The following is a 20504-nucleotide window of genomic DNA, read 5'->3' on the forward strand; positions in this document are numbered from 1 at the left end:
TCCGTCAGCTTCTGGGTGAAAGTCTTATCAAGGGAAATCTGAAAAATACTGGTGCTGTTTCTTAATTTTTAAAAATTAAAACAACAACAACAACAAAACAACTCCAAAGATGAGACACAGACAGGACAGGGTCTAAAATGGGTATAGGAAACCTTGTATTTTTGTGCACCAAGTTTCCAACAGGGAAAATGAGCATGACAAGAAAATGCACCATGGCAGCTGTATTCGTGTCGGTGTTTGTCGGATTCTGTGGCAGCTTCCCACAGCACTAGAACAGCTGTGTGGCACACGCACCTACCCCGAGAAAAAGCAAAGGAGGGTTTTTCTCTACACATCACTTCTCTTCACTTGCTCCTTTGCAAGTGAGCCACTGGATGAACGTTTTCTTCCAGGTGGGAGTAACAAAATGAGAAAAAGATGCTTCCTGAGTGTGAACCATCATAGATGAAAAATTCGAAAGCTTTCCTCCAGGGAGAAAGAATAGCTTGATAATAAATTGACAATGACGTGTCCTCCTGCTCATCTGTGCCAGCTTTGCCAAAGCAAAGACCCTCCCTTCTGTGCAGACCAAACCTACTCCTTTTCCAGGGGATGAACAGAGTCTCCATCTTGGTGCCCAGTGTCTCCCCCATGCCTCAGTGAGGAAGAATGGGGAGAAATGAGCATTGTTTGATGGTTATGAACTCCATCAATTAAATTTCTGGGCGACAGATGCAAATGTGCTACATAGACTGGTATTTCTGAGAGGAACATAAGATAGATTAAGATTTTGTATAATCTTAATTGTGTAATAAACATTGTACAACGATACTGTTAATAGAACACACACAGAAACTTTAAAATAATGCTGGGTGCTGACTTCAGATTCAAATGATTTAATCTCAAACTAAAGTTAAAATCTTTAAAATCTGTCCATTTTGAGGCAATTAAGTTAAGATACAGAATTAAAATGCCACATTTTCAAGGTTTTATTTCTTTTATATCCTAAGGTGGGTGCCTTCGTTTAAGTAGGAAACCAAACCACTTTTATCAACGCCTATATTTTGGTTGAAATGAACCTGTGCTACCAAGCATTTCACATGAAATAACTTAGATTTGGTGTTTCAAACTTAGTTTATAAAACACAAAAACTCTCATTCATGGCTTATTTTACATATACAAACAGAAAACAAGGAAGGCAAACACAGCCAAGTACTCCCTCCATGATAACACGTGGATCTCAAAGTTTATTTATTATTTTTTTAATACCCTGGAGAACAGCCGGCATATATTTTATTCCCAATATTGTCTTCTGGCGGAATGATTCATGTAAATAAAGTAGCAGATTATAACATACTGGAGAAAGAAAGAAACATTTAGAAGGTTATGTTTTCCAGTTCTGAAGAACTCAAACATAAAAATCACCCCTAGGTATCTGAGGAATGTAGAGGAACTGACTGGCCCTTAGGAAGTTTGACCACCTCTATTCCTCTGTTTAGTATTCTTCCTAAGTGCAATCATGCAAAGCCTTTAGAAGGAATTGTCCTCTCTTTCAAAGGGGTTTGACTTGGGCACAGTTAATCATCACTGTGATAAAGCAATTAAAGGTATTCCTAATTAGGACTAACCCAAATGTAAGTAATCAGAAAATTAAGGGGAAAATGACATTATGATGAGACTGTGTTTTCTTTAATGACCTCTTGGCTGAGAAGGACATTCTCACATCAGTGCTTAGGGACTTGGGTACATAATGCATTAACCCTACTAAGAGCCTGGCATGTAAATGTCTTCTTCGAGTGACAGCAATACACCTTGGAATCATTTAGTATCGCTGACTTAATTACACTGCCCAAAACATAGGAAGCAATTAATGATCAATGGGCTAGAAGTTTCATGCATTGTTTATACAAATTCAAGTCATTCTACAAACATACTGAGCACCTACTGAGCTCACAACACAGTAGAGGACACGGAGATGAACAAGGCATGACTGCTATTTTCAAGCTGCTTACCATCTAGTAGGAGACACAAGACACATATGAGAACATTTTAGAATTTTTTTTTCCCAAAAACACACACGGGTACATTCGTGTATATCTAAATGGACAATTTTTAAGTATATTGATGATAGCTGGCCCTGAAAATGGTACTCCGTTTCCTAAGTTTTAATTGTAAATGTGGTCACAGGCATTTTAGATCCTGTCTCCAGACCCACACCCTTCATTCCAGATTAGAATACAGAAATTTATTATAAACTCTTTGCGAGAAGGAATAACACCTAAATATTCTCTGCAGTTATATTTGCTATGTCTTCTAAACAGCAAGCTATGAATACTTGTTCAATATGAATATATTGAGGGTCTGTATTTTTCCTCTGAATTGGACCACACTTGAGAGGTCAGTTATATATATTGCCTGGGTTTTTTATGTATTCTAGGTTTTCAAAAATAATGGGCAGTGATCTCAGTGTCAAAACCTGTCCCCCATCCCCATCTCCCAACTGTAATAATTCAGAACAATCTCCAAGGATCAAGGACATACAATCTAATAATAATTTAGATATTGATCAAATTAAATACTATAATCTCCCTTTGGAAGAGTGCTAGGAGTTAAAGATCTTAAGGTGAATGCATATGTCAGTGGCAAAATCAGGATTTTTTTTTAACTAAATGGTTTTTAAACAGTTATTTTCAACGGATGTGACTAAGGGAAAAAATGCAGCATGTAGAAACCAGAAGAGTATTCTCTCCCACCTCTATTTTCATGTTAAGCATGGCACTCTTTGGGGAGAAATCACTTCGCGCTTTTTAAAGTTTCTGAAGTTTTTCTGAAAATCAGGCTAAACTCTTCCAACATGGTTGCATGAGATTGTATTAGACACAGCTTTGTTGATGTGGCCCGAAATGATTCTGCTTGTCTTTCAGCCGCTGCAGGCCGTCCCAAGTCTCCATTTCTGTTAATGACCTATTGCTTCTGTCTGATTCAATACAGCCCACTGGCTATGGAAATGGCAAGTCTCAGCAGGAGACGACAAAATGGTCAGCAAACAGGGCTGAGCCATGTCATTTTCCTCAAATACTTTCCCAGGAATGAAATGACAAGCTTTAAAATGTTGTCTTCTGCTCAGGGCAAATATTTCTTTATTAAACAAAAGTACATGTCCTCTAGTTTCTATTCAAACCAGAGCTTAAAGTATGTCGAAAAACTTCAATAGTACAATGATTTAATACCTACTATTTCCCTTATAATTCCTCTCTTTCTCCCTCTCTCTCTCTCTCTCTCTCTCATGTCCACTTCGGGTTCCAATACCAGCTGTGCCCATCACTAAAAGCTGTGGGTCCTTAGCAAGTCACTTTACCAGAGTTTCTTCCACCCTTAAATGGGAATGATGACAGTACCTAATTCAAAAGATGGGCCAGGGGACCAACCAGTGAATATGTGTCACACAGTAAGTCTCAATAAACGTGGCTGAATACATCTTATTCCCCCAAGCTTTGCATAGCTCTGTATTGAAAATCTGCATCCATCCCAATTACTTTGTGCTTGGATCCAATTTTTTAACCATTCAGTTTTAGAGAATCCACAAGTTACCCTACGTTCCAATGTTAGGAAGGGTGAGTCTTTCCCATACAAAGTTCCCTTTCTCACTTAAATGAAATCCTTCAGACACGCTACAGTGAAGACATGATGAGTAGGAACAGAGGCATCCCACCAATTTCAGTATAGGACAGGTCCTGAGGAGGGATTGTTTTATTTCAGCTGGCAATGTTGCCCCAATACAAATTCTTTCACTATATCGTAGTCTTCAGGTAAAGCCAGGTTAAATGATTATCAATTAGTTACCAGTCTGTCACATACTGTTTAGTAACCTTCCAGTACTGTGAATCGTGTGATCTATACTAATCCAGTTCCTTCTTAAAAACAAAAACAGAAACAAAACTAGTAATCATACAGCTTAGCTGTGAATCCAGTGAAACTCATCATTCAGCCAAATTAACTGGTCCCAACTCAAAGGACCAGGCTTGGGTACTTCATATTTAGAAAGACCCAACAATGTCTTCCAGAAGATTAAATGCTGTCTAAATTCTGGATTGGGCTTTTACATTCAGTCCACCTAATTGTGATCTCAAGAGAGGATACAGTTGATCTTACTATGCATTATTAAATAGTTACTGAGTTTTATCTCCTATGTGACTACAATTCTAAAAGTATAATTTAAAATGTCATTGAACTATCCTTATGGATTAAAGATGCAATTAAAATAGTCATTGATATTATCATCTGCCTTTGTATTTATGTAGAACTCACAGCCTTCCCGCTTAGAAAAAAAAGAAATTTCTGTTCCTTTAGGTCAATTCTACCCTCGGTCTAATCTCCACACCAGACTAAATTTCCTAAAACACTGTATGGCCCTAAAATGAAGGATGAGAGTGGATTACTGCAGAGGGCATTTTTCTGATGGCCTAAAGGGTCACCTGCATTTTTTAAATCTTTAGAAATAAGGGGATAGCTGCTCTGACAGGACAGTTCCTGCAGCGGCCACCTGGCCTCATGGGAATTTGACAAGGCTCTTCTGCACGGGTAATCCAATGATACACATCGTATTCATCCAGGGATAATACATATTTATAATAATTTTGCTAATTCACCCAAATGCTTTTTTTTCCCCAACAGAGGCAAAATAACACCGTATGGGCTTTTTCTTCTCTCAGGCAGCTGTCACCTGCTATTCTGCTGTCACCAAATAACACAGTCTCATGGATTCCTTACCTCGCAATCCTAAATCATCAGATCCTGAATTGGAAAGGGTCTGGAAAGTAACATTCACAAGACACTAGGAGACCTAATAAAAACAGCAGGAGTCTTGGTGACCTGGAGCATCTGACCCAGCTCCCGGGCCGGCCCACAGGTATGTGTCTGCCTGTAGTAGAGAGTGGAGCCCAGTAGTAATCCCTGTACCCTCCAGCAGGACCCCTATCATGCCTTCTTATTACTAGTGCCTACAGGTATTGCTGACGGCGGTCTTGTAATAGACATAGTATTACCCAAGTCCGGCTCAGAAGAAAACCACTTGCCAACATGTATCAGCCGTAATGTGCTGTGTAATTTTCCTCTTGAAATCAGCTGTTCCTTCCACAACTGTTTTCAAAGGACAAGGATAACAATTTCATCTCAGCTGATTTGCAGAAAGTCCAATGTACAAAGGGAAACAGACGTCCAAGAGTGAGAAATCTTTGTTTTCTTATTTACTTCATCTTTCGTGGCTGCATTTTTTGACTTTTCAACATTTCTTCCTTTGTTTTTTTTACTTTGTGCAGTTAGGAAGCGATATCTGACCACATACAGGTGCATACACGCATGCACACATCCACGCACAAAGAGGGACAACTATTTAGGGAAGATTCTTCGGCAATCATCTTCCTGTCTTCAAAAACCTAGTGAAGTAGACTACAGATGTGACATCATCGTAAAATAACTGTTCGTTTATCTGTTCAATTTAGCTCTTATTGTATTTAGAGAATTTTTTAATATCTTAAACTAATTTTGACTCCGTTCTTCTGAACCAGACTTTCCCCAAGTGTTTTGCAGAATCCTAGTGTTCAGGGATGCTCACAAGTGTCTGCAATCGGCTTAGTTTGGGAAACAAAGCACATCATCACCCCCACCCCCACCCCACCCCTGCAAATGTTTCCTCAAACCCAAAAGCTCACAGAATCCAAAAGGCTTGTGAGATTCTGGATAGTCAGATGAGAAAGCAACCCTCGCCATATTGACTGTGTTTTGGTTCTCTGATAAATGATAATGAGCTGGTGCCACTCTATTCTGTCATTCATAGCTGAGGCTGGTTACAAGAATATAATGTTTACTACCACCAAGGACTATTCTACAGCCCGAAAGAACACTGTAATATGGCCCAGATTTGCAGATATCTACATGCATCAGGAAATTATTCATATTCATATTTGACACATAACCCTAAGATTTGCTAAGGCCTCTATCCACTTTGAAAATTGAAAGTATAATTATCCTTCTGTTCCAGTTTAATCTCCAAATAATGCAGCAACCCTTAGTGCCCGCAAAAGAATTAAAGATATCTTTCCATACCTTGGAAGCAATCTTCCTAACAGCAGGCTCCAAACAAAAGCTGCCCAACCACAATAAAGCTCTTCTTCTTCCTCCCCGACCTCTACCATATGGGACCACTCTACAGAACACCAAGTCCCAGTGAGGCCAGGACCCTCAAAAACTCCCACAGACATGAACATCAGACTTGAAAGGGTATGTGTGGTTGGGTGAAGGGGGCAAAGTGTGTAACTCTAAGCGTGCAGCCCCAGGAAGTGCTTGTGGACCAGCCCCAAGCTGGGGAATCACATTCCCACCTGTTACTTCAGGGAGCAGCTCCATGGGCCACTTCGGTTGCGTACTCATGGTGCAGCGGGCACTGTGTGTAGGTCCCATCTCATTCTTACAGCAGTGGAGGGGGCGAGAATCACTACCGTCGCGATTTGGGATTGAGAGTATAAATAAGTTACCCAAGCCTATATAATTAAGATCAGGAGTTCAAACCCTGGTATAACTGATCCAAAAGCCTCTCACCTAAGTTACACTGAACTGCGCTGGTTTCTTTTGTTATCAGTCTTCTCAACGCTTACTGGGAATGCTGAGAGACAATACCGTGACTCATCTTTGTATCTCAGTATTTTCTCCACTCTGAGGCAAATAAGGCACTCAGTAAATATTTACTAAATGGAAGCCTATTATTTTTAGATTTATTGTCTCATTTTCCTAGATCCTGGGTATCTCAGATGATTTTGTGGCTAGAAAGCCCTCACTTACTATTAGCGCTAGTTCTAGTCACGTGGCCAAAACCCCCAGCTTTCCTCCACAGGAAGAGTTACCTCAAACCCTTCCACTCCCCTTCCCCACACCTCTCATACTGCTTATCAGTGAAGAATGCCATATGTCTATTCTGCAAACCAAAGTTAGTAAGGTGTGTGAAAACCCAAAGGGATATGTATGTACCTGCCACACAGATATACACACCATCATGAAAATCCTTCCAGGAAGTACCCTCTTCTGCTCTTGATGTGGAAAGATGTCCTTTCCGGCACTACAGATGATAGCTTTTGGGCAACATGCATGAGAAGAATCCTATGTGCACTTCAATGTCTCCTTCACATAATTTGTAGCAATGGGTGATGACTGCTTTTACCTTCTATTTCTTCTGGACTTCTGACTGGCTGTTCATTCCCACTTTTCTAAGCAAACTGAGGAGACTATACAGTATGATGAAAAGAGTAACAGCGTATCCCATTTTAGTCCAAAGGAAATGTTGATTCTGGAGTCCCCTCATAAACTCTACTTTTTCTAGTTGCTAATGAGATTGTTGTAACAACTCCTTTGGTTGTTCTGAGAATGATTTTCACTCTCAAGGTGAAAATATATTCTTACCACCAAATTTAAAATTTTTATTGTGAGCCAGTTAGTATATACTACCAAATATAAATATCATTCATGTAAACAGATAATTGATGTTGTGTTCAATGAAAATATTTATCTTGCTTTTAACCTGAGAGGATTAAGAAAGTTCCTGTATTCTGATACTGGTAATGATACCAGGAAGCATTAACAGTTTCCTCAAGACCTTGCGCATTATTCTGGACTACTCAACATACAGAGGAATACTAGCAGACACTTAAACACATTGTATATATCAAGTTCTGGACTAAGCACTTTCAACTATAATATCTCATTCAGTCCTCACAACATGCCTGTCGGGAAAATTTTCGCTACTATTTTCTCCATTTTAAAGATGAGGAAATGGAAGCTTGGGGTGAGAGACTGTTCTAGGTCTACACAGCTACTAAGTGAGCAAATTGGGATGTGAACTCAAGTTAGATGGATGCCAAAATCCATGCAACAGAAGAATCTGCCATACTCTGCCCTGCATCTAGAAGATGTGGATATAAACCGACCTGGGAACAGAGGGGTGAGATGAGGCTCTAGCTCTGGGGCTCTGGGGTTAACTGTGATTTTGCTAAGAACTTTTTTTTTTTTTTTGGTTCATTCATTTATTCACCAGATATTTCTTGAGCATCTATTATATGAAGGACTGAAACTCTGCACTTGGAATATTCTAGTATTAGCACTTGTTTGGCCCACCTCTGAAGGATACAGGAAGCTTATACTACATTTAATGGGATTTGACCTTTTCAGAGAAAAGTTTCATGAGTTATTTTTCCAAAGTGTGGCAAATCAATAGCCCCAGTGTTTCCTATGGTTTTTTTATATACAATGAGGTAAAGCAGCAATGATTTTTTTAAAGGACAGGTTTAAACTTTCACAACCATAAAATATTTCCTCATACTCAATCACAAATATGATATTACATGACTCACTAATTTTGAATAATAAATTACTTTGTCCCTTAAAATGCAATGCTAAGGCAATACAGTTATTGTGAAATAATAGTTTGGCCATCAACCTCTGTGTGCTTTAGTGCTTCAGTTTTGAGGATGGACATTTTGATAAAACACACATTCTTCGGTTAATGTGAAGACCAGTGAGCTAATCCTTGGCAAACCACACTGAGATTCTCCAATGAAACCAAGTTCCTAAGGATAAAACATTAATCTAGATAGAAAATACATGCAAGGGTCAGAGCGAAGGCTACTTCTCACAGCCCAGCAACTTTGATGACTTGCACATTGCAGGTAGGAGACCGAGCTGACTCCTCTAATATTCAGTTGCCAAATTAGATAAAGGACAGACACATCTCTGTCATAAACCCTCTTTCAAAAGTTATGATTCACTCATAGACGTATTTCATTTGAAACTCAGGTCAGTTTCTAACAGAAGTTGTGAATTAACTTCCAACACTAAAAACATTTTCCTATCAGTGCCAGTATCTTATTTGAGGTAAGGAAGTGAGACAGGTGAACAACAGACTGAAGAAATTTCTACTTCTCTTTCTTTTCTTTTTAAATAAAAACATTATAAACCTAACTTCCAATTGTTTTACAGCTCAATTGATAAGGTGTGTTCCTTTTTTTTGTTGTTCAAGAAAATTTAAAAGCAACTAATTTAAATATGCAAAATTATCTTGAGTTGTTCATACAAGTGAACTTAAAAGCCGTGCAACACAGGAAAATTAAGTAATTATGCCTCCAAGTTATTTACTGCAATTAAGCTCATTTATCATATGCAAATTAGTGCAAACTGGTCTCATTAGTTACTAAATTACTCAATATGAGCTGAACAATGTAGCACTCCAGTTTGTAATGAAAAATCCCTGTAGAGGCAAGCAGTATCAATTAAGCTAATTTGCATATGCAAATATATTCACTAACTTTCTCTTTTTCTATATTTAGTTTTACATTTTCTTACCACTCTGGATCACAGGGAGACTATAGGGTCGCTTACCTTCCTCTCCTTCCTCTATCACAGCTAAAGAATACCTCTATTATTTGAAGTTATCGTATTTTATTTTAGCACTGATATCCAGCAGGGTGACACTTGGCCAACAAGGGCCACCAGGAGTAAGAATATGCAACTTCCTGGAGATAATCATTTCTTTTATAAGTTCCAATGAAATAATAAATAAGGGTGAAATTCCAATTCATCAATAAAATGAACAACAGACTTGAACGTTATCACTTTCTTTCAGAGAAGTCTTTTAAAAATACTGCCATCAAATGTAAAATGAATGCTGGCTTGGCTAGGCAGCATCTTAAAATAATTTGGATCTTGTACTAGTCAGTTTTGGAGCTGTTTTAGGTATTATTCACTTTGCTTTGTCCAGATGTTTGAATTGTACTCGTCAACCTTTTATTTTTCTCTTGCCGATTAAAGGAGATGCTGAGAACAATACATTTGGCATTCTCTACCCCCAACCTCAACATCGTTTTAAGTAGCTTCCTCTGCCTATAGAGCTCATGTACTTTCTCTGAAGAATCTTTTTCTTAGTCTCCTACAATTGAATGGGTCTCGGAGACTGGAGCAGGACTGTGACTAGAAATACTTGAACAATAACAAAGATATAAAACGTCACAAGATACAATCTGTTTTCCTTATTACATCAACTACAAATTTTTAAATACTTCTGGTAGGGAACCTGTATGTTTTTCTCTGACAATAATTCTGCAGGACCAAAGCAGTATGCAAACTAGTCATGATTTCAGGACATGTCCTTAACCAATCTTCAGAATGTGATTAGTAATGGCATCAGAATTGCAAGGTAAACCTTGATCTGATTTTTTCCCAAATCTGATCCCGAACAGCTTTTTTTTAAACCTAGGTCCTTCTTTCACTTGAGATAGGAATCTACTCTGTATTCTGTGGCTGAGGTGTTGAGGGAAAGAAAAGCCTCATGATGAAAATCTGACACTTCATTGAGAAATGGTGCTGTCCATCTTACCCATACAAATCTCTGACTACTTTGCCTATCAAATGGAAAAATAGCTACATTTGAGTTACCTTCCTCCCCACCATTTTAGGTAAATACATACCTTAATTAAACTGTTCTGCTAAGGCAAAGACCATATCTATATCTTCTACAAGAGGGTTGTTCTATCAATAAATGAGCCTTGCAAAAACATCTCCCTCATTTTGCCAGGGAAGATAGGCAGTCGCCTAACCACTGTGCCCAGCCTTTTCTAAACAACTTCAGGTCAAACAAACTCAAGTGTTATAATCCTACAGTGTTTTTGATGGTTCTCCCTTGGTCTGCCCACAGGATTCTCCTGTAGTTTGGGGCTTAAATGTTCTAAGAGCAAAACAAAATGTCTTAATGCCCAGAAATAATGCAGGGATGATGGCACACATATAGGAGGGTTCATGCAATACAGCCAAGTGCAAAGTGACACATGGGTACCATGTTTCTGCTATTATCTCCCATTAGGGCATTTCTTAAAGAATATTCTTTTTATTCTCCTAAGACTATGATTTTTTTTTAATAAAACATGTGGGTACCTATTATGATTGTATTCATCTAGGTCACAAAATGTCATTTATTTTAATGTCCACAACTAGTTATGGATGAAGACCACCCTTCAATCACTTTATAAGTATGTAGTAGTTGTGAGTACTGATACATATTACACAACGTCATATACGTATAGGTAGTTTATATTTAACATACACATATAGGTAGTTCACCATAATGTGCTCACAATGAATACAAACATAAACCTTAAAAATTTTCCATATACCAGGTCTGATTTGATTGTTTTAACACCTGTGAGATGAGTACAACAGCATTGCTATGGAGTATGCAAAAACAATACTGCAATTTTATATAACAATTATGTAAGCATTATTTACAGAAAGAAAAAAACTTAAAACCTTCTGCTAAGGGCATGCAAATAATTAAAGCACTCCATTCATAAATCTTCACCTAAGGGAAAGTCATTCCACTAGTTAATTTTACGAGTTATGAAGATGATATTTGTTACTATTTTGTGTTTCATTAACTTTGATAAGTAAAATATGGATATTCTATCTGTTCTCTAAGTTGGGAAAGTAAAAGTAAATAACACTCATAATTTTTGGTATTAAAGAAGTCATGAAGTGGGAACAACAATGCCCTAAGAGAACTTTCAAAGCAGGAACCAGATTAGTGCTTAGTCACATATACTATATTCAGGAAAGACCCCCACATAATGACCTAAAGTTCTTGGATTCTTTTCTTAGCTTGTAGCAAAAAGCACAATTTCTAAACCTGACCCCTTGCCTTTCTGCTCCCCATGTGATTAATAAAAGTCAAAGAAGAATAAAGTGAACCAAAATGCCTTGACTCAGTCCTAATGCATACACTCCAGTCCAGCAGTTGCAAGGCTGGTATCACTTGAACCCTCAACTCTCCTGCAGAAGATACCTCCATCTTGAAATTCATGCCTGAAACAGCTACAGGTTCACTGGGGCTACGGTACTGATCACAGTCATTCCAGAAGCCTCCATGTGACAATGTGACTGGTAGCCCCAGAGCTGCCCAGGGCACAGCCTAGCCAATTACCTTGCCTACATACACCAGTATTAGGCTGTTAAATTGGAAAATGACTTTGCACATCTCTTTTTTATATTGATAGAATCACCATTAAGCTAAATGTTCCCCATCTCAGCAGAAAAGAAGTCAGATTTTAAAGGATACGCCAATACATGGCTAATAAGATACATGTAGTAAAAACATATATTGCAGTCAACAACATGGGTGAAGCAAAAATTAACAAGTCTGTCTTAATCCCTCACCTCAAACTCTCTACACCAAGGGGTCCTTAGCCCACTCTCCCATGAAACATCACTGGGGACACAGGCAGGGAAGCATGGCACTTGGTGCTGAGAAGTCACAGGCATTTACTGAACCCCACCTGGGTATTCAGAACTGACCTCTACCTTATCTTCCACGTCCCACATTTCCCATGCCTACCATGTTGACTACACAGGTTTTTATCAGATATTTGCACGTGAAGGAAGGGGAGGGGAGAGGGAAGAAAGAATTCATCCCTGTCCTCAAGAATCAACCAGATTCTACCATGAACCCTCTTGAAGAAAAATATGGAAACTATCTTATGCTTGCAAACCACTGAGATATTGCTGAATGCGGTACAGATAAGGGTCTATGGGCTCAAGAGCCCCCTGCAAGGAGGGAAGAACACTAAGAGAGCTTAGAGAAGGCTCTTCTTGTTACTACCATTTCCCAACCCCTTCCTACCCACAATTCTACTATTTCATTTAGAGGAGTATATACACCTCTTCCCATGCCGTAACTACTGGTACTAGAATCAGATGGTAAAAAATTATAATTTCAATGACAATTTCAAGATTATCTAGTACAACCATACTTGGAGGCCTGACTTTCTTGAAAGCATCCCTACCAAGGCACTTATACTTCCCCTTAGAGACAAAGACTTTGAACATACTTCAGAAGTGAACAGCCCTATTTAGTTTTCTTGAATGAAGGTGATTTTTTTTTTTTTATCCCTTTCTCTCTTCTGCACTCTGAAGCCACACAGAATGTATCTAACCCTTTTTTCATATGAGGTCTTCAAATATAGAGAAAGGACATTAATATCCTTTCTAAATCCTGACTATACTGAACTTCACCAAACCCTTCATCCACTCCTCATGTGATATGATTTCTAGTTCCCATACCAGTCCGGTTATTCTATTCTAAATGGCATCCAGTTGTCTATGTTTCTCTTCAAGTGTGTTGTCTAAGCTGGGTGTGACCAATCCCAGGAGAAGAAGAGCCCAGCAGCCTCCTTCTAGATGCCCAACTCTCTTAATGACACCAACTGTTGAACTGACATTTGGAATAACCATGATATACTCTATTTACATTAAGCTTATGTTCAATTCAAACTCCTCTAAGTTTTGTGTTTAAAATTAGTTTTAAATTCTTGCAGCTCCTGGGGCACCTGGGTGGCTCAGTCGTTAGGTGTCTGCCTTCGACTCAGGTCATGGTCCCAGGGTCCTGGGATCGAGCCCCGCATCGGGCTCCCTGCTCCTCAGGAAGCCTGCTTCTCCCTCTCCCACTCCCCCTGCTTGCATTCCCCCTCTCGCTGTGTCTCTCTCTGTCAAATAAATAAATTAAAAAAAAAATCTTAAAAAAAAAAATTCTTGCAGCTCCTAAGTCACCCTTCCTTGAGGACTCTGGACTCAAATTTCAGAATGAATTGAGACGATAATAATCTGAGGCTACTGTTTGGACCATTTCTTTCACTGACTAAGTCTTATGCACTGACTGCTTCAGAATATAAACAGGAGTCATCCCGAATCAAGTCAGAATTTAACAATATATATACAGCATGGCTCATATAAAACTTATAGAGGAGATTCTGAACAAAGTGTGTACAGGAAAAAAGGAAATAAAAATTTGAGGATCTAGGAAGAAATATCCTTTCTGTATCCCTGAAACTAATCTACTGCCAAGGTAACTCAAAACGTTGTGTGCATGACAGAATAGCAAATCCCAAGGTGTACTTCAATACACATCAGTTATATAGGAATTTAATGGATATTAATGGAGAAATGGCAAACACCAGAATAAGCAAAAATAAGCCAAGTAAGGCTGTTCAGGGCCTTAAATTTGCAAATATGAATTGTGACATCTCAGACCTAATGAATCATCAAAACTGTCTCAAAAGGCTGTTAAAAATCATCAATTTCTGGACCTCACCCTGAAGATTCTGATTTAGTAAGAATGTGTCCTTCAAACAAGTGTCTCAGATGATTCTGAAGCTGCCAACTCATGAACCACCTCAGAGAATCACTGGGATATGACCACGGAGAATCTGATGCTAACAGTTTTTCTGGGTACATATCGTCAGGAATAATATGCTAGGTCCAATGAAAAGCATAACCAACTTTTCCAAATAAGCTGCCTAACTATCCTGAACGTGTCTCTAATTCCATATTAAAAATGTACCTGACATAGTTTTAAAAAAAAAAAAAAGAAAAGAAAAAACAAGTTTTGGCCATGTCAACATATGTCCTGGAAGCATAAACAATGTAGGACAATTATCCCTGGATGTGTCCAAGTCACAGCAAAGTCTTAAGGAAAAAAATCTTTTTGAGTAAGCGAGATGCAGGGTTTGGGATGAATCTTATCCAGGACTAAATGACTGCAGTTCCATCCTAGTAACCCTCACATTTACCTGCCATGGAATTCATTGGCAAAATCAATTATGATTATTTGTCTCCGTTTACTTAAAGACATACTTTTAAAATTTCATTCTGAGAAAGCTTGTAATTTGGGGAAGCAAACGTTAAGATTGAAAGCACTTACGAATACAAACTCAAGCAAAGAACAACTGAAATTTGGCAGCACATGAAAATGTCACATTACTGTCACAACAGAATTTTGCTCTTCCAAAAACAATATATAGCTCCAAAGACACACACATATATCCACTTACAAATGCAGCACACACACAATCATTCTGGGAACAGCCAGCTACTATACATTGCACATCAACTGAATAGTGCAATTTATCTCAATTATTACAGCACAAATAATACTTGCCCTCCCTTTCTCATTAATATTCTCTCAAGGGATGGCTTTCTAAAAAGGAAAAAATAAATTCATAAGAATTTCATAATTCCAAGATAAAACAGCAGTCATACACCTAGCTGATATCTAAAAATATTTTTTAAATAAAGATTAAACGCGTAAATTTTTCTTAGTAAAACACAAGCAAGCTTCTTTCTCTTTTAGTTACCTGCAAAATGTGACTTCCCAAATGTGCTTCAAATACTTCAATGGCCAGTGCACTGGGGCTTCTCCTTCGTTGTGCACCTATAACTTATTAAAAAACAAAGAAGACGAAAAAGAAAAAAGAAAAAAAAGAAGAAAACAAATTAAGTTGGAGCTCTGATTCACACTTTTAACTTATTTTCCCACTAACTACACATCACTAGATGGTTACTATACCAAAGAGCTCTGAAAGAAACACAACCCAGGGTTCATTTTGATTCTGAGTTGCCTGAGCAAAAGCAGACATGAGGCTAAATTTTCAACTCAGAATATTAATTTCTGCGAACATGAAAAATTATATCCAGACTTTTTCACTTTTCATGCACATTTAGACTGTGTTTCCTACACTGGAGCAAAACCATGCATGTTAACATTTCTTTAAAATAAATTAGCAAAATGTTTCTCGTAAAATTTAAGAATTGTTATTTTTAAAGCACACATATACTGCCTGCCCACGTACTCCTCCCCCACCCCTCGCCAAACCCCCCAGGACTAAACCTTTCATATCTTTTAGGCTAGGAAAAAGCAAACAGGACATTTTTTTTTTTTTTTATGTTCCAAGGCAATAACTTTATCACAATTTAATAAGCACAACATGTCAGATAAGAGATTCTCATTAATGACTGTTTGCACTAGTGTTAAGTGTCTCAGGATGGCTGGATTTCATATTTACTGAACACTCATGTGTAACTATTCCTACAGGACCTACAAGAAGCCCAGGTAGACTCTTGCCTAGCACATGCCTCACCAGGGAAGTGACTGTTTTCTTATCTGAATCCTCGGGTTCTCCTACTGACTTAGGATCTGTCCATCCCTTCCTGGCAGACCCTACATGTGTTGTCTGAAGGCCCCTCACTCAAGGAGCCTCTGATAATCCTTAACAAAAGTGAGCTTAATGCAAGATATTTGTGGGATCCAGGATCGAGGGTCTTTCCTTTACCAATTTTCTTTTGCACGAGGTCACCATTTGCTTTCAAATCTGTTCTGGGTATTTTTCTTTTTTTAAAAAAAAAGTTTTCAAACATAAAAATCTGCTTTATAGTAACTTCTGGAAGGAAATATTTAGATCTTTTCCTTATTTCCAACAAGTAAATCCCTCAAGTTTTCCTGTTTTTCTTGCAAATTTTATAAAGCTCTACCTTCCTCAAACCTACACAATAAATTGAAATAAAACCGAACCCCACTTTCTTACATCTAAAAACACTTTCAGCTAGTTGACAAGAAAATTCCAGCAAAATGCTGCTGGGGTAATTCTGCTTCATTTCAGTTACTCAGTCAGTTGGATCCATAGCTTAGTAGGGATTATAATATAAATGTACTTATGACTATTGTGCTGTGCAGAAGTAGGCAGTTTACCCCTGCAATTGTGAGTTAGTGTCTGCAATGTCTGAAAGGCACTTTGAAAATAGCATGAGTGTTAAGTATCATTATGACTGGCAAGAAGAAATAAAAGGGGCATTTTTTTCAATGGGAAAATTTATAAAATATAATTGAAGAGTGATTATTATCAAAGAATATTCCAGCTGGAAGGGATCTTAGAAATCTCTATTCTAACTTCCTCATTTGCTTCAGAAGCAAAACACACAATAATTTTAAAATAGAAAAATCAGTTTTCTATCCTAACATTAATCTTTACTATAAGTATAGACTTGAGATTTTTAAAAATTTAATATTCAGATATAGTTAAGACACTACTGCTGTGTGTGTATGTGCACATTTCTGATTAATTTCCTATTCTAACATGCACATTACTCCCTTCAAAACTCCTTTGGCATTTTTGATAATGCAGCTGTCTTGCTGAATACTGTTTTCAGTTTCTAGAGTGTTAATTGCACATTATGGTAGCTTGGTGTGAATGATCCCACATGAATAAAATCTGCAGTCCTTTTTTTTTTTTTAAGATTGTTGTGGGGAGCTTCTGGGAGGCGGGGGAGGGAGTTGAAAAACTTCAAAAGTGTCCACTCTCTTTTTGAGGCAGTAATTAGGATCCAGAAAGCTCCTTATTAGTAATAGTTCATCATTTGTGGGCATTTCAGGACTTTCAATTTTGAAGTTCAAAATAAACCATTGCACTTCACAGAAGAAATGGACTGGAGAACGCAGACTCTTCTATAAAAAGCTGGATTAAGAAGAGGCCAGGAGAGCAACATCCTCCCACCTAGAGAGAACCCTAAAACATCACAGCAAATATTAGGAATGTTTTATTTACTAGGAGGCCCAAGAGGCATGCTCCAGTAACAACAGATGGCAGCCCAACTGCCTTCTGGAAGCATAGAACATTGACTTCAGTGGGGGTGCTTACAGGGGTTATTCAAGCCTGGCCACTGATGGCCTTTCTTTTCTTGCCTTTTCTTCACTTAGGGCCCAGGCTATTCTCTAAGTAAATGCTGCAAATGCATAAATAATTAGGAATTTTATTTAAAAAATTATTCATCAGCCTGAGGATCCCACACGTCTCTATCAGCAGTTACATCCACGAGCCCTACCTGCCTAGTTACCCTTCTTTGTTCCTCAGATCCTCCAGAAACTGGAGTGTGCATCCCAGTACATGTTAGCATCAGACACAAAAGTGTCTTGTAAGTGGTTTCATGCTATTCTATTCGATGGCATTTTTATGACACTGGAACTTCTCTTGATTTATATGTTTTGCACTTATGCAGGTGATGTGGGGCTGTAATGACAGTTCCTAATTTTACAGCCAACATAAATATGTTAAACAGGAGCCCATTATGCCCGTGGTAGAAGCCCAGCTCTGACTCAGGCACTATTGGTAATGAAGAGATGTTAAATATGCACTTTTCTTGTTTTGTACTTTTCATCCTATCGCATTTGGGGAACTGAGACAATCATCCGGTCACTCAGGAACAACGCAGACACAGTTATTTCGCTGCTCTATGTTAATCTCACGTTGCTAATGGAGTATCATTAATGCCTAAGAAAAACCAAAGAGGTGTTCCCTTCACAAAGTACATCATTTTCAGAAAAAGAATATACTGCTTATGAAGCACTCTCTGATTTGTGTGTTTTGGGAGTCGACCATTTCTAAAACGATTCGGTAGTCCAGACAAATGTACACTTACTGATGAATGGGTCACGGTTTCATCTCATCTACTGACATCATTTCATGTATCTGTTTGCTCGGTTAAAAGACACTACCTTTTCAAATTTAAAGAACACTAATCATATTAACGAAACAAAAACAAACAACAACACGTTGCTAAACAGATGGAGTTTGTAATCTCTTATCTGTGAAGAGCATGTCCCTAACTCACTGACAGTGAGACATGAGAACTGGGGAAGTTGAACAGCTTATACAAACTGTTAAAAGAAAAAAAAAATCAATAATTCAACTTCAAATGTGATTCAGCATTTACTGAGTACCAACCTGAAGTTGAAAATTGCTAATGACTGCAGGTAGTTACTGTAGGTTACCTACAATTACTGTAGGTAACTGGTGTTATAAAACCTAATGAACAGTCCAAAAAAAATTTTTAAGCAATTCAAAACAGACCTAGGCCCAGCACATAATTATCAACAAACACTGCAACACTCATGTTTTGCCAGGGTTAAAAATAAAACACCTAAAATTTGAAGAGACTTTAAATGGAAGAAATATATAGGGAGAAGGGTTTTTAAAAATCAACCCAAGAAACTGTGACTGTTTCAGAAATCTAGAATGATACGATGAATCATTAGGATGGTGAATTTGACTTTTCCCTCGTTAAAAAAATGGAAGACACAGAAGGAAACCACAATCTGAAATGTGTGTCTGAAAAATTAGTCTTGTCCCTCAACAACGTCAGCAAAAATATTCCAATATTGACTCGCATACCTTGTGAGGTGGTCTTTGAGGATTAATTCAGTGCAGTAAAAGACAATCCCTCTTTGGGGAAATACACCACACACCCCCAGTCATATTCCTAACCAGTGCTTGTCACCTTCGGGGATACACAATCGCCAGGAAGGCTGAGGATTAGCGCTCAGTGGGAGTTTGACCTATTCAGCCAAAAGGTCAGCTTGCCACAGAAGAACCCATTACAAAACAGAAACAGGACAGCTCAGTGGACACACATAATGAAAGGGGGAAAAGTCACGGGTCCTACTCGCCTTGTGTCCTGCATTGCCCTTTTCCTTAGTAACTCTCCCCACCCCCATTTCCAGAGAAGGTGGAGCTGCCCCAGCTCCTCACCAACACAGTTCACATTAGGAAGGTAAAGCACAGGCAGGAGAGAGGAAGGGGCTTGTTATGGAAAAGAGCATTTGAAAGAGACATTCGAGGTGAAGAGGAGTAGGGCATTGTCAGGCAGGGTTTCCAAAGGACTGTTTTATTAGGGAAAAGTTGTCATTGGCAAGCAGGGAAGGCCATTTTAGAGAGATTTTCTCATCGGGCCCCTCCCCATGGGAAGCAGTATGGCAGAATGGGTAAACGTAGCCTGAAGGTTCTGTAGGTGGTATTTCAGGGATGGAATCAACCACCTAATAAAAAGGCAAGCTTCACGGCTGCCCTCTGAACTCATCCTTCAAGGGGCAAGGCTCTGTTTCCACACTGAGCTTGGGGGGGTAGGGAGGACGAAAGAGCATGCTTAATGGAATACTGGACATCGCTCCCTGGGCTTTAGCACTTGGGGTAAGCAAAGTCAGGGTCTGGGAAAGAATGCAGTATAGAATGCTTAATGAGTCTTTCCATGGCTACGGAAGAAAAGAAAAGGGATTTCCCTTGAAGAATCTCAATTAGCCTCCCTCACTGTAGGGCAAGGGAAGCCAAGGAAGGGTTTTCCCAGGAAGGAGCCTCAGAAGTTTATAAGGAGAGTGTGCGTGCCTTGTGTTTCCCTATCAAAATAAAAAGGTCTATGTATTCATTTAATATGGGACCAAATCTTCATTCTGAAACTGGTCCACACAGCTCTGCCTACTGCCCATATTCACAACTTGCATCCTTTCAACTGTAAGCCCTTCACTGGTTGTGCAAGGCTTAGACGCTGGGGGAGTTTCAGATTGGGAGGGAGAGGAGAGACTGGAAAAAGTCGTGCTCGGTACCAACTTAACCAATACAGCGGCCCAGTCACTGAAACTCCGTTGTCCCTGCCACGACATGTGGAGCTTCCACACAATGCATCATGTAAATATCTGAAAACAAATGATAGCAATGCTTTTCAATGTACTTGCACCAATATTAGTGTTTTCGCTATTTAAAATATAGATGACCAGAGAGGAGAAATGGGGACAAGCAAAGTTCATGGGGCATGTGAATGATTAACGATAAGTAAAAGAA

The 20504-nt window shown here is 38.7% G+C and overlaps 1 protein-coding gene across 5 annotated transcripts in view; it reads right to left on the bottom strand.

Moving 5' to 3' along the window:
• Positions 1 to 20504, bottom strand: part of NPAS3 (neuronal PAS domain protein 3) — an 832468-nt gene that overhangs the window by 413104 nt on the left and 398860 nt on the right. For 3 of the 5 annotated variants that reach the window (XM_088024642.1, XM_088024646.1, XM_088024645.1), the window contains one exon: positions 15198 to 15280. In XM_088024642.1, the coding sequence (XP_087880768.1) occupies positions 15198 to 15280 (83 nt within the window). The remainder of the gene's footprint in view (positions 1 to 15197; positions 15281 to 20504) is intronic. The other 2 variants (XM_088024643.1, XM_088024644.1) reach the window with 1 other exon arrangement.

This window comes from Eumetopias jubatus, unplaced genomic scaffold (assembly GCF_037043125.1).
Source record: "Eumetopias jubatus isolate StellerSeaLion01/CBP00866 unplaced genomic scaffold, mEumJub1_p1.0 scaffold_7, whole genome shotgun sequence".
NCBI classification, from domain to species: domain Eukaryota; kingdom Metazoa; phylum Chordata; class Mammalia; order Carnivora; family Otariidae; genus Eumetopias; species Eumetopias jubatus.